The sequence below is a fragment of the Chiroxiphia lanceolata genome, chromosome 19 (assembly GCF_009829145.1).
Source record: "Chiroxiphia lanceolata isolate bChiLan1 chromosome 19, bChiLan1.pri, whole genome shotgun sequence".
Taxonomy (NCBI): Eukaryota; Metazoa; Chordata; class Aves; order Passeriformes; family Pipridae; genus Chiroxiphia; species Chiroxiphia lanceolata.
The window spans coordinates 4,189,299-4,202,544 of record NC_045655.1 but is presented as its reverse complement, the minus strand read 5'-3'; the positions used below and the strand labels follow the sequence as shown (position 1 = coordinate 4,202,544).

Below are 13,246 nucleotides of genomic sequence, written 5' to 3'. Positions count from 1 at the left end.
AATGAAAATCATACACTGTGTCTTGTATTAGTTAATTATCTGTAGATTTTTAAAACTAGATCCTCTGAGCAGCCTGTCAATGGAGACACACAGCTTCCTTCAAAAACATCTTAAAGAAATTTGATGTTTCCCTGACCATCTTGTCCTAAAACACAGGTATATTTAGAGGGTGCTTAATGCCCTTTGGGATAAGCTACACCTGCTTGCAGATTTGCCCCACGACCAGCAAGTCCACAAGGAGTGCACTGGAGTCCCAAGCAGCCATCCTGCTCCTTCACAGTGCATTCAGATGGACTCACAGACAGACAGACAGACAGCCTACCCATCAGCACATCAGCCAAGCTCACAGGTGTCAGGCCCTGCACCTTGCCCTAGAGATGGAGATCACAATCCACAGTCCAAGGCCGGGGCCGAACCGACACCGTGACAGGCAGCAGATGACATGGGACTGCTGATAACGGGGTACCAGGCACCTCTGGGGGTTACAGCCCAGCCCACAGCAGCTCTGACTCTCTGGGGCAAGGAGCTCTAGAAAATCCCACTGAATCTTCTCTTCCTCTCCCCTCACTCAGACTATTTTTCTTCTCAGTGTTTGCTTTTCGCTGCAACATGAGCACTCAGCTAACCTGCAAGTTTGCTTTCGAGTTCAGGGCTGCAGTGGAGATTTATGGACTGGGTTGTTGCCACATTGTCTGAGTATGGGGACAGGAGCTCTTCCCTCCTGCCCAGCACCAGCAGTGGGTTTGCTGCAGAAGCTGTGTCTTGGCCCTCCTAACTCACTCCTCACCAACCTGGAGGCTGCACCTCTGCCCGCCCAGTTCTATGATTCTTTCCACACCCAGCCTTGTTCCTGCTCACCATGTGACTTCCATGAATCTGCTCGCTCTGCCAAGAGGAAAATTTAACTCTGCCAAGAGGAAAATTTAATCTCTCTGCTTCCTCTTGTAGCCTACGACAGCTAACAGTCTAATTTGAGCACATCTTGAAAAAGTCACTGCTGAGGAACATTTGCAACCAGCCCGACCCTCCTCCCCCTATTTATTGTATTCTGAACTGCATAGACAAGGTTTAGTTAAGTGCACGTGTTGTTCTCTTTGCTTTACCACTGTCTCCTGACCAGATGTGATCCATGCAGCCACAATAAAGCTGAATCCCAGATAATTAACACAGGAATTATTTAAACCCAAGTGTATTGCTGCCACACAAAAACTGCCTAGAGGTCATTTTTCATTGTCTGGGCAAGTCGGGCTCACACATTTGGAACCAAAACTGAAAGCACTGCCAGCCTGAGTCACAAGCAGTCTGTGGGAGTAAGAGACTCTCATTAAGCAATGAGCAAATTATTTCAGTTCTCCAAAACAGAGGCTTATACAGTGTGAGACAGGTTATGGCACAGGAGGAGGCAGCTCCTAATGACTGATACACCAACTTCAGGTTTATTTGTTCTTAGAAACCCGTCACCTGGAATCCATAGGAGACTGGATCTCACCAAAAGATTCACAGATCTGAGAAAACAGGGGTGCAATCCTTCCAGCCCCAGCACCACAAGGATTAATTCACCTTCTGCCAGCTAAATTTACTGTTTGTTGCACATCCTTGCCCTGCTGCCTGCAGTAGAAGGATGAGATTTTCCTTTTGCAAAGGAAATGCTCAAGTAGAGCAAAAGCAACTGTAAGCTGTCAACCTTTCCCCATCTTTTATCAGACAATGAACATGCCTCTGAAGATGAACTGCAGCAACAGCTCTGCTTACTCCAGGCTTGGCAACAACAGCCCTGGCCACATGTTTTTGGTTTTGTTCCCTTCCACCAGTCAGAGGGTGGAAAAATACAGCTGTGTTCTCTTGGGAACATTTATTGGACAGCTGTGGCTTGGCAGCCTGGAAAATTCATACACTCAAAATATGAACATACATCCATAAGCAAACATACAACATGTGAGAAGCCCACAAGCCTAAAAGCCAAGACCACTAAAGGGCACATCCCAGTTCCTAGGTGGTCACACAGTGTGATCTGGAGCAACCTGTCCCTCCCATATTCCAGTTTACCCTCTGTTAAAGCACAGATACCTCTGGCCTCCACAGGAGAGCCTGAGAAAGTTGCCACCAAGATAGTTACTAAGTGCTACAACTGCTTCTAGGTCTGTGTGCCTGACAAATACTCCACTGCCTACTCAGTCACCTTCTTTCTAGAAGCCAAGCAACTTGTTCACATTTATGTCTCCACCTGTAGAATGCAGATTCCATGGGTTTGGACATTTCTGTCTCAAAGCTAAACTGATGGAACTGCAAAGCAAGACTACTTAGGCAGACACAAACAGTTGTGTTATTGCTCTAAAGGGAAGAGCACAACTGCATATTTGAAAGACAATGACCTACCTGACATATTCCTTGGCATCTCAGAGCAGCTCATGTGCCTTCTGAGGAGTTTAAATCCAGGTATTGCCCAGAGAACAACAAAATCCCAAAGGCAAAAAACATTTTAGGAAAAACCTTTGCCAGATACACTTCTAGGTCTGGTGGCTAATACACAAGACTTTCCCACGAACAAGACATGACTTCTGGATTCACCAACTCTGACCAGGGATTAAGATTCACCCATTGCAGTACAGCCATTTTTCTGGGGGGAAGGGGCTTCAAGAGGGACTGTTGCCTGCCCTAAGAAATCTCTCCAGAGGTCCCTAGAGAAAACACCTGTGCCTCAACCTCCATTAGCAAAAGCCGTGTGGGGACATGTCCTTCAGAGTTCTCACATGACTCAGACTTTGCATCTGACTCTACTGCTCTTAACTGGGCGATTTATAAGAACAGGGTTTGTTTGTAATGTGAATGTTATTCTCAGAGGAAATTACTTCAGCCCTGGCACAACAGACTGGGGATTTTGTGCTTCTTATCTAATCCCATCTCACACCAGAGCCCAGTGACCCAAGGAACCCTCCCACTTCTCTAAGATTTAATTACTTCTTCCGGCAAGAAATTAAGAACCAGTTGATCTTTCACTTTGCAAGTATATGTTCCAAAGGATAAATATACACCAGGTTTCATGTAGTAGACATCTGACCTCTTGACACCATTGGGCCTGTTTTCTGCTTCCCTACCTTACAGAGTTCACCAGACCAGGAATCTGGAGATTTTTAACCCTTTTTTCTTCTCCAAAAGGGATGTTCGATCACAAACCTGTGACTTTATGACTATTTACTACACACTGAGGAGATAGAAGCTGTTAATCTCACTGCAGGCCAAGCCCCTTGATGGCTGTGGCAGATGGGGAATACCACCAACACTGTAAGGATCTTGTGCAACCTCTCCAACACAGTCCCCCTGCAGACAACTGTCTGCATCAAGGCTCTTTGGTCCACTACTTCAGTCAAGGCAATAAAACCAAGAAGAAATTCCCTTTGCAGCTCTGTGTTTCCCCCTCTGCTGTGCTCACCCCTGGCTCTCCCACCGGGACTAAGCTGGTGGTGAGGTCTCCATTCCAGCTAGGGAGCAACTTCAGCTCATGGTGCAAAAGGATCTTGCAAGGCCATGCAGATGGCAACATCATCTATGAAACATCAGTGGATTTTGTGGTTTGCAACAAAGGCTTCCTCATCTGAGCACAGCTTCTCTTTCCTGACCAACACAAATAGAAGTTTCACCTATTTATTGAAACAAATTCTAGGTCTCCACTACTGAAGTCTGACTCTTGCCTAGGGCACAGTTCTATTAATTTTCCCAACTCCATTTGACATAACTAGTGCTTTCTGAGGACCCAAAACAGTTCCTCCAACACTGACTTTCAAGTCTTCTGAACTTTGCCTCTGTAGAGATGTTTTTCTTCCATAAGGCACAGTGAGATGGTGGCAGGCTACAGGCCAGTCCCTCAGGATACTCGCTTACCAATGCACCACGTGTTTTCATCGTTGCTGTCACGCGTGCTAACACTTTGCAGCTGAAGTCCTGTCAGTTGTGCAACACAGAAGAGATCTGTTTCACAGAGAAACATGATTTCAGGTGGTACAAACCTGGCAACTCACAGCTTCACTATTCCCCAAGGATGCTTATCCAGCAAGGATGCTTATCCAGCAAGGACTGTGCAACTTAAATTGGACGACAAAGTGAAGCCTTTCAGATTTTCATTCCTGCCCTAGAAATAGACATATACCTACAACACTCTTTACTGGTTTTTTTTCCCCCTATTAACATGGCAATAAATTCATTATCCAGATGCACAGGCATGAAGGTACAAGCAGGAGAGGAGTTTTGCCTTAAGGGAACTGAAGTGAGGAGGTGTGAGCAATCAATTCAGTGCCTGACCGTCACAGCAGTGAGCTCACAATCAACTGCTAACTCTTCAAGACAGAGACATCAGGATTATGGTACATATGCCAAAAGCATAGCTCAGTTCTACCTGCACTTATCACAGAATCACAAAATCATTTAGGTTGGAAAAGACCTACAAGATTACTGAGTCCATCCTTTGACTGATCCCCCCCTTGTCAACCAGCCCAGAGCACTGAGTCATTTTTTGGATACCTCCAGGGATGGGGACTCCACCACCTCCCTGGGCAGCCCCTTCCAACACCTGACAGCCATTTCAGTGATGAAAGTCTTCCTGATGTCCAAACTGAACATCCCCTGGCACAGCTTGAGGCCATCTCCTCTTGTCCTACGAAAGTGAAACAGAACATTAGAAGTATTAGGAAGGAAACACAAATCAAAATAACTAAACCCACAAAATATCCACATCCCATTAGCTCATGCTAATCTCCACCCCAGCTCTGGTTTTTTAGGTTTCAAATCACCTTTGTGCTCCAGCTGAGCCAAAAGACCTCTGAACAACATAAGTCAGCGAGGTACAGGCTCCACCACCTGAAGACCTGGCACCACCACACGTGTTTTTCCTTCCACTGGATCCGTTGTCCCGGGGTCATTTAAGACCATACTGATTCAAACTGGCCTTCTCAGATCTTTGTGTTTTAAAAACTGTTTCAAAGCCCAGGCAAGTCACCCCATGCCCAGGGAGATGACAGGAGGACAAAGCTGCAGGTCCCACTGCTGGAGGTGAAGGATGTGCAGTTTGCACTCAGCATCAGTAACACCACCCAAAAGGTACATCACAAATTGCCACCACCAAAGGGGAATGTCCTCCTGCAGCTTTTGCAGAGAGTGCAGAGATTTACTCAGCATTATTTCCTTGCCTCACAAGTTACACAGTGCCTTTATCAACTTTCTATCTCAATGAATGTTTGCAAGCTGAGCCTGACTCAAAGGAATCAGGTCAGTGGTCAGTCACACGCAGCCACAGCCACCACCATGGAAGAACAGTTGAAGTAATGGGTCTATTCCAGACCTCTCTTCCTCTGAGTAGTTTTCTAAATAGTTTTCTGAGTACCTTGCAGACTCCTGGAACACAATAGCATTAAACTCTGACCTATTATCCCAGGATGAAAACGTCAAACATCTGTCATAAAACCTTGACTCAGCTTATGACTAGACCCTGTCACAACAACATAAGATGCTGGAGAAAAATAAAAGTCTAAACTACAAGTCTAGTTTATTATGAACAAAATCATTACATGATGAGAGGAGCTGCTAATATTAAGGTGTTTAGTAGACAGGAAAGGGAAAAAAAGGGGGCTGGACCAACTACTCCTAGACCTACACAGTTCATAGAATCACTGTGTTCCTACTTGCAGCTTGTTTTTTTAGTATCACTCTCTAGCATCTGCTTTCCTGCAAGACTGGAGAAGCCTAGAGGGCAAAGCAGTCAGGATCCATTAGTGGGGTTATTTTTTATGATTAAAATCTGGTGTCTTTCCCCATAGAAAACAATTAAACGCATCAGACTCAGCTCGGTGCAGGTCACTGCCAGGCAAGTGGCCAAGCCCTGTGGTCACAGCTGGCAAGGACAGGGCACAGGCTGCACCAGGGTGGCAGAGGGAGCCACAGCAGAGCTGCTGGGCACCCCCTGCCCTGCAAAGCCATGCCTGGGTACCCTGCCATCTTACACAGGTCGCTTACTCAGTCACACACCCTTTGGCAGAGGGTCAGGAATGCATCCCCAGAGGCCGGCAAAAGAATAAATCCCTATATTGCAAAGTTTGTGTCAACTAGAACCATCTGCAGTCTTACAAGGTCTTCAGAGCTCAAACATCGCAGCCTGTGGGTCTGTGTTTCTCATCTTGACCAGAAACATGCTTTTCCCATAGCCCCACAATGTATCCTGAGCACTAATGTGGAGCAGACACTGCAGATGCCTTTGGCTGTCTGCAGCATTTGGGTACCCACATCCCCAGCCAGACCACAGCAATAAGATACTCACCAAGGGTGAGGCCCAAGTCAAATTTGCCCTGATGATTGATAACATCAGGTGAAGGCATGAAAAGGACAGGCAGGGCGGGTAACACCATCTAGCAGAGAAAAACTGGGATCACATTCAGCTGTGTTTGTTTCCTTGCGTGATTTTTTTTTTATTTTCAGCTAGAACAAAATTAAATAGTTCAGTGTCTGTTTCCTGCAGAGTAAGATAATATTTTATAAAGCCAACAATAACTTCCCCCAAGAGCCTAGGGTGTGTGTTCAGTGTGTGACATTCACAGAAAAGCCTGTAAATTGATTGTTTTGGAGAAAGGAAAGGCTTGTTTTTTCCCAGGCAGTAGGTGCCTTTACAATATTTTGTCATGATGGAAGTGTTCTTTTAATCTAAATAGGAGCAGCAACACTTCAAAAGCTGGGAAGCCAGTTAGCTGAAGGACTGCTGTAAGGGGAGAATAACCCCTCTCTCCGCAGAGCCTCCGGAGCTGCTGAATTTGACCCAGTGATTGGGACAGTGATAAGGGAAAATGTTAGGTTGCTATTGATGAGGGAAATGTTAAGTTGTAATGGGCACAGTTTAATAAGTGCAATCTCACGGTTCGTGTGCTGTTGCTAAGCGCTTCCTGGTTATCATGAATATGTAAAACACGTACAATGAATATTTATGAGCTAACTGTATAACAGGCAAGCTGTGACGGAAGAGTGGAGCGCGCGTTTTAGGCGGAGTTCGGCGCCAAAATAAACAGATACCGGCTTAATAGCACTTAATAGTGTGGCTATTGGGTTTTACTGTCGCCTTTTTTCTCAGCATCAACAGAAACAGCCCTTTGCTGGCCTGACGGTTCTGCCTCTCACTGCAGAACAGGACTGGGATTTTGCATCCTCTCCTGCAGCACTCTGGGATAAGAAGTTCCGTGCCAGTCCCAGCGCCAGCCACTTGATGGCCATCCTACTCTGCCGGATGACTTCTGGCTGCACACTCGTTCTGTGAAAAAGACCATGTGCCTTTAAACAGGAGGAAAAACCCCACACCCCTCTTTGCCTTGAAGGTCCTTCTTTTAAATGCTCCGATGGGGTCTTTAACAGTCAATGAAGGGAAACTGTAGTGGGAATTACCGGCTGTACCTTCCAATAACTGAAGAAATCATCTGCCAATGTGTGTTCAGGACCTCAAGATAAAGGGAACTGAGATAAAGGTTGCCTAAGCCCCTGGAGACGGAAGAGACTACCAGGACCTGTGGACCACAGTCCTGTTTAGAGGGTTGGGACCACCCAGCCCAAATCCCAGGGGACTTCCCAAATCCCAGGGGCAGCCCAGCCACCTCACTACCAAGGTTTCTGCATGAGGACTTTGGAAATGGAGGAAGGAAAGGGGCAGAAGGTAAAGGGGGCTTGCAGCCCAACATTGATCCAGTGTCCTGCTCTACCCAGTTTTCTGGTCTCCGTTAAAGGTGGAGCCACTTGTGGCCAGGTGTTCACACCAGCTAAAACCCATCCAAATTGTCTAATCTCAGACATTCTTCCCTGGTGCGTTCTGAGACCCCAGATCCATGTGCAAAGCCCATCTTCTAGCTCACCCTGGGCGCTGCATTCCCCTGGGTCTCCATGAACCACGGAGTATCAACCCACCTTCCTTCTCCATGTTCAGGGCAGGACAAATTCCCCAGGTCACACCTCAGCCCACAGCAGGGAAACTTGAACTCAGGAACTCTTCTTACGGGCTCTACACAGTCTCACAGACCTGTGGTGGGACAATCTGGGGTCTGGCAATGTCTCTGGGTGAGCTCCTGATCCTGTGGCAGCTGCAGCACAGGGCTTGCTGCTGTGCCACCTCCTGGGGTGCTGGGCCTGGGAGGACACAGGGGGCACAGAGTTGGGCACTGTGTGGGGACACAGGGATAACTTTGGCTGCCCAGGCTGGAGAAGAGGTTTTGGGGTGACCTTTCAGCCCCTTCCAATGCCTAAAAGAGGCTCCAAGGGAGCTGGAGACGGATTTTGGACGAGGACCTGGAGTGACAGGACAAGGGGGAATAGCTCACACCGGCAGAGGGCAGGGTGACATTGGCAGTGGCCCTGAAATGGGGCGAGAAGGCTCGGGCAGCAGCTTGTCCTTTAGCCAAGGCAGCTTCTCCCAGGGAAAGCCCCAGCCAGGGCTCAGCTTGTCGCACAAGCCTGGGGCCAGGGGTGCTGAGGGGGGAGCGTCCCGCTGCCTGCGGGACAGCCCAGGAAGGACACGGTCGGCTCAGCACACTCAGCACGGCGCAGCTGAAGGACACCAGGACTTTGGGCACGTTGTTCCAGCTTTATTCAGCCCCAGTCCTTTAGCCAAGGCAAGCTGCACCTCTGCTGGGCTCACGGCCAGCAGCAGCTCAGTGCTCGTAGGAGGCCTCTTGGTCTTTGCTGCACACAAGGACTCCTCAGAATGCAGGTTGTCCGAGCTGCCAGGGAGCTGACAGAGATGTCCCAGTCTTTCTCCAAGGGCTGAAGCGCTGTGACGGAAAGAAACAGAGCCCAGATCAAACCCCCCGTCTGCAGAGAGCCTCTGGATTCCCGACAGACCGCGCTCCCCACTCACCGCTCAGGATGTCAGCCTGACTCTCCGTGGTCTGCTCCCTCAGGCGCCGTGTGATGAGTCCTGGGCACAGAGCTCCATTAGCCCCTGCTCCCCAGCCTGCTCCCAACAGCAGGGCCCCCAGTCCTACCCTCCTCCCCCTCAGCAGGGCTGAGTCCAGGAGCCCCCAGAAGCTCAGGGCGGTGGGACTGAGCAAGGCGGCCACCAAGCCCCGCTGCGTGGGCAGGGCTGGTAGAGGGAGGCAAGGCCCTGCCCGGGGTGGCCGGGCATTGCTGGGGCAGCAGCAGCACAGGGGCCAGGCTGCCCCAGAGGCACCGCAGGGGCTGGCACTCACCGATGAACCTGACGGCCGCCAGGCGCACGTTGGCCTGAGGGTCCTGCAGGTAGGGCAGGCTCTGGTGGATGAGATCTTCAGCCCTGCTCCCGCTCTTCTTTAGCTGCAGAGAGAACAAGGCATGTCTCTCCAGGGCTGTCACTGGGGCAGTTGGCTGGAGCAGTGCCTCCTGCCAGCACCCCCTGGGACAGAGAGGCCTCCCCTCCTGCTGGCTACAGAGAGGGGACAGGGGCCTGCAGAAGAGCCCCTGGGGCTCTGTTCTTGAGGGCAGCAACAGGGATGCAGCTCCAGGCTCTGCCCAGCTGCAGAGCCCCCAGCCCAGACATGGCATGGGGGCAGCCCCCCCCAGCCCGGGCCCCTCAGCTTGTCCTTACCAAGCACGCTCCAAGCTCCCACAGCCGCTCTCTCTGCAGCAGGTGCTTGAGCGTCCTCCACTTCAGCAGCTCGGCAGCAGCAAGAAGGGCTTCCCTGGAGGCCTGCAGGACAGCATGAGCTCAGGGATGGCCCGGGGGCCTGGGCAAGGAGACCTCTTGGCTTTGTTCCTGGGGGATCCTGCCTTTAGGAATCTGGGACACGCCCTAGCCCAAATGTCTGGGAGGCTTTTGGGGACAGCCCTGGGGGACAGGTGTGGAGGCTCAAAGGCCTGGCCTCAGACACAGCCTGTGGGGATGCCCCTGTTCAGGCCGTGGTGGCCACGGGCTGCTGCCGAGCCCTGCAGGAGCAGGCAGGGCAGGTGTTGCCCAGGGCCGTGCCAGCTTCTCCGGCCCTGCTGGCGCTGGCTCCGCACGGACCTTCCCCCGGGCTGTGCTGGGGGAGCGCTGCCCGCTGCCAGCAGCCCCTGCCCCGATGCCCAGGAGCCCTGGGGGGTGTCAGCCCAGCCCTCTGTGTGTCAGGGCTCAGCCTCCAAACCTGTACCTTGGCTACGCTGGGGACCTGGTCGCTCATGCGGAAGAGGAGAGGCACCAGTGCCCGCCACACCTCCTTCCTCATCCTCTTCTCATCCCTGCCGACCACCAACTGCAGCAGCTCCGTGAGCATGCAGATGGAGAGCTCGCGCAGCTCGCTGCACTCCTGGCAGGAAGCAGGAAAAGGGAGCTTTGCAAACAGCAGCTCCCTGCCCACAGTGAAGAGGGCCGTCATCATGGCTGCGGGGAGGGCAGCGGCTCTGGCCTCACATCCCAGAAGAAGCAGGACTGGGCTGCACGGCCCAGAAGCCATCCCAGGAGAGCCCAGGGGAGTGCAGCTGGCTCCAAGTGCTGCTCGCAGGGCTGGGCTGCACCTCAGCTGTCATTGCCCAGCACCCATCTGAGGGGCTCAGGCTCTACCTCAGCCTTACCGAGTCAAAGAGGGGCAGGAGCCTCCCCACAAGCTGCACAGCGATGAAGCTGGCCTTGGTCTTCTTCAGCTGACACAGAGCGTTTCGCAAGGCCAGCAGGATCTTCATCTGGGCGTCTTCGCTGCCAACTTGCAGGATCTTCATCATGCCCGGCAGGAAGAGTTCAATGTTTCTGGCCTGCAGAGAGAAGAGAATGTCCATTGGGTGAAGAGGGCTGTGCCTGAAAAGTTCCCCAGGCAGCCACCCCAGGCCCCACCATGGCAGGGAGGGCGTTTGGAGCAGTCACCCCACGTTCTGAGTCCCAGGCCAGGCCAAGGCACTGCTTTCCACACAGCCCCAGCCCCCGTTTGCCGACAGGGCTGCCCCTCGCACCACCCTGCTCACCATCTCGGCTCTCTGTGACAGCCCGACGAGCCCTTCCAGCAGCAGCCCGGCCGTCCTCACATTTGGACAGCCCTGATGGCTCTCGACGTCGGGCTCGTCAGCCGACTCCTCCGACTCAGCCTTCCTGGAGGACAACTGCAGGAGCAAACAGAGCCGTGAGGGGCCGGCAGAGCCTGCGGGGCTGGCGGGAGGGGACCAGGGCCTTTAGTGGTCACTCACAGCCATGGACTGGGTGCGGGGGCCTTCTGCGGAGCAGCGGAAGCACTGTGTGCACAGCAGGTTGGCAAAGTCCTCCAAGATCTTGGCCAGCGTCTCCGGCATGGAGGACATCAGCTCCCACAGCTCCGGCGCAGTGCTGCAAGGCAGAGAAGGCAGAGCGCTGTCAGCAGGGCTGCCACGGCCCCAGTGCTGCGGCCTGGAGCAGCCCCCCAGAACCTGCCCCTTGGAGCCCTGGCTGCCCATCCCCGGGGGCCCTGGGCTGGCTCTGGGCTGGCTGGGCCAGCTTTGGCTGCTGTGAAGCAGGGCTGGAAAGTGTGGGGGGACGGAGGGCCTGACTCTGCAGGCTGTCCCGCAGCATTCCTTGGCTCTGGCAGCCAGAGTCTCGGGGTCCCTCTCCCCACAGGAACAAGCCCACCCTAAGGCTGTCGGGGCCAGTACCTGTCTCCTTGAAGAGCCGCCTTGCACAGGAGGATGACCACTGTGCTGGGGTACAGGTTGGTCATCAGGTGAAGCAGTGACTCTGCTTTCTCCCACGCTGCCTGTGTGCTGCAGTATGGCAGGCTCTCAAGGATGCTGCTGACTATCTTGGGCGCCTGCAGAGATACAGGTGAGGATGGCACTGCCCCCGGAGTGCAGCCATGTGCTCAGTTGCCCTTCCCATTCCTCTCTGCTACCTTGAGGTGGCTTGGGGGGCCCAAGTCACCTGTGCTTGGGAGGGAGGGATGCAGGGAGGAACAAGGCCCAAGAGGGCTGAAGGGCACAACAATGCAGCCACAGGCCACTTACGTCCGTCAGCCAGACGACCGGGTCCTCCAAGGCCACATCCAGCAGGCTGCTGGGCACCTGCTGGTCGAGGATGCTGGCATCTCCCAATGCCTCAATGGCCGCCAGGATGACATCTGTCCTCTCGTGGGACCGCAAGTATTTTCCAAAGGCCTATGGCAGCAAGGAAAGAAGACACGTCACGCTGAGTGCCCTGATGGTGCTGCTTGGCTGAGCAGCTCGAGCAGCCCCGGCCGGACGTGCCCACCACTGCTGACAGCAGTGCCCACAGCAAAGCTGGCAGCAGTGCCTGCAGTCCTTGCATGGCAGATGATGAGCAGAGAGGGCCCTCCTGCTGGGGGAGGAGGGCTCATGGGCACAGGCTGCTGGCCCCACCGAGAACCAGGGACTTGCTGGTGCCCAGGAGCACTGGAGCTCCTGCCGGGGCTGAAGCTGCTGCTGGGCCACTGGAGTGCAGCCCTCGTGCTGTCCCTGCTCAAGGACGGCGCGAACCCTCTCCCCAGGGAGCTGAGGGCACGCCAGCCCCACTGCTGCGGGGTCCTTTGGCTCACACCAGTGCCCTGCTGGTGCCACGGACAGAAGTCCCAGCAAGGGCGCAGCTCCTTACCTTGGCACAGTCCCTGGCGCTCAAAGAACACAGCGCGGAGGCGGTCACGGCTTCCCGGTGGACTTGGTCTGCTCTGTGCTTTAGCCTGGATTCAACTAAACACCGGGGCAAACGCACAAGAGTCAGGAAGGCAGAGCAGCTTTGCCAGCAAGCTCACCAAACCGCCCTGGCATCTGCTGGCAAGGGGGCAGGACAGGAGCAGTCCAGGATTTTGGGAGGGCATCAGGAACAGCTTCTTGCTACAGGCACTGCAGGGACCAGCCAGGGTGGGAGATCTGCTCTTCCCCACCAGGGAAGACGTGCCTTTGGGACAGGGTAGTCAAGAGGGGCTTTGGCTGTGGGGCCCACAAACCAGCGGGCTGCAAGGTCCTGAAAGGAAGGGGAGGAAGGAGAGCAGCAGCAAACAGATCCTGGCCTTGAGCAGAGCACTCAGCCTCTGCAGCAATGGGGCAGCTGGGAAGCTCTGGGAAGCAGCTGGGAGGGGCAAGGGGGGTCAGGAAGCAGATCTCTCAGGAGATAGAGCAGATGAAGCCCACCGCTGCTCTGCCTTTTTTACTTACAGATGAACTCAGCCAGGGCAAAAAGCATGGAAAGCTGCACAGCTTGTCTGTTCCTCAGAGAACCGGAAAAGGATGAGACGTCCCAGCAGCTTTCCTAGGAGCGGGAGCTGGATCTCCCCAGAGCAGACAGGTCCAGCAGTGCCTCTTCTGACGA

At 53.3% G+C, this 13,246-nt stretch overlaps 1 protein-coding gene across 1 annotated transcript; it reads right to left on the bottom strand.

The window, feature by feature from the left end:
• Positions 1-8,599: 8,599 nt before the first annotated feature.
• On the bottom strand, positions 8,600-13,120 carry LOC116796447. Its single transcript, XM_032707070.1, has 12 exons — positions 13,093-13,120; positions 12,533-12,627; positions 11,929-12,078; positions 11,581-11,735; positions 11,143-11,278; positions 10,924-11,058; positions 10,540-10,716; positions 10,119-10,274; positions 9,578-9,679; positions 9,204-9,306; positions 8,873-8,932; positions 8,600-8,786 (listed from the first exon to the last, which is right to left on the bottom strand). The coding sequence occupies exons 1-12, from the start codon at positions 13,118-13,120 to the stop codon at positions 8,650-8,652; spliced, it is 1,434 nt and encodes a 477-aa protein (XP_032562961.1). The 3' UTR covers positions 8,600-8,649.
• Positions 13,121-13,246: the final 126 nt, after the last annotated feature.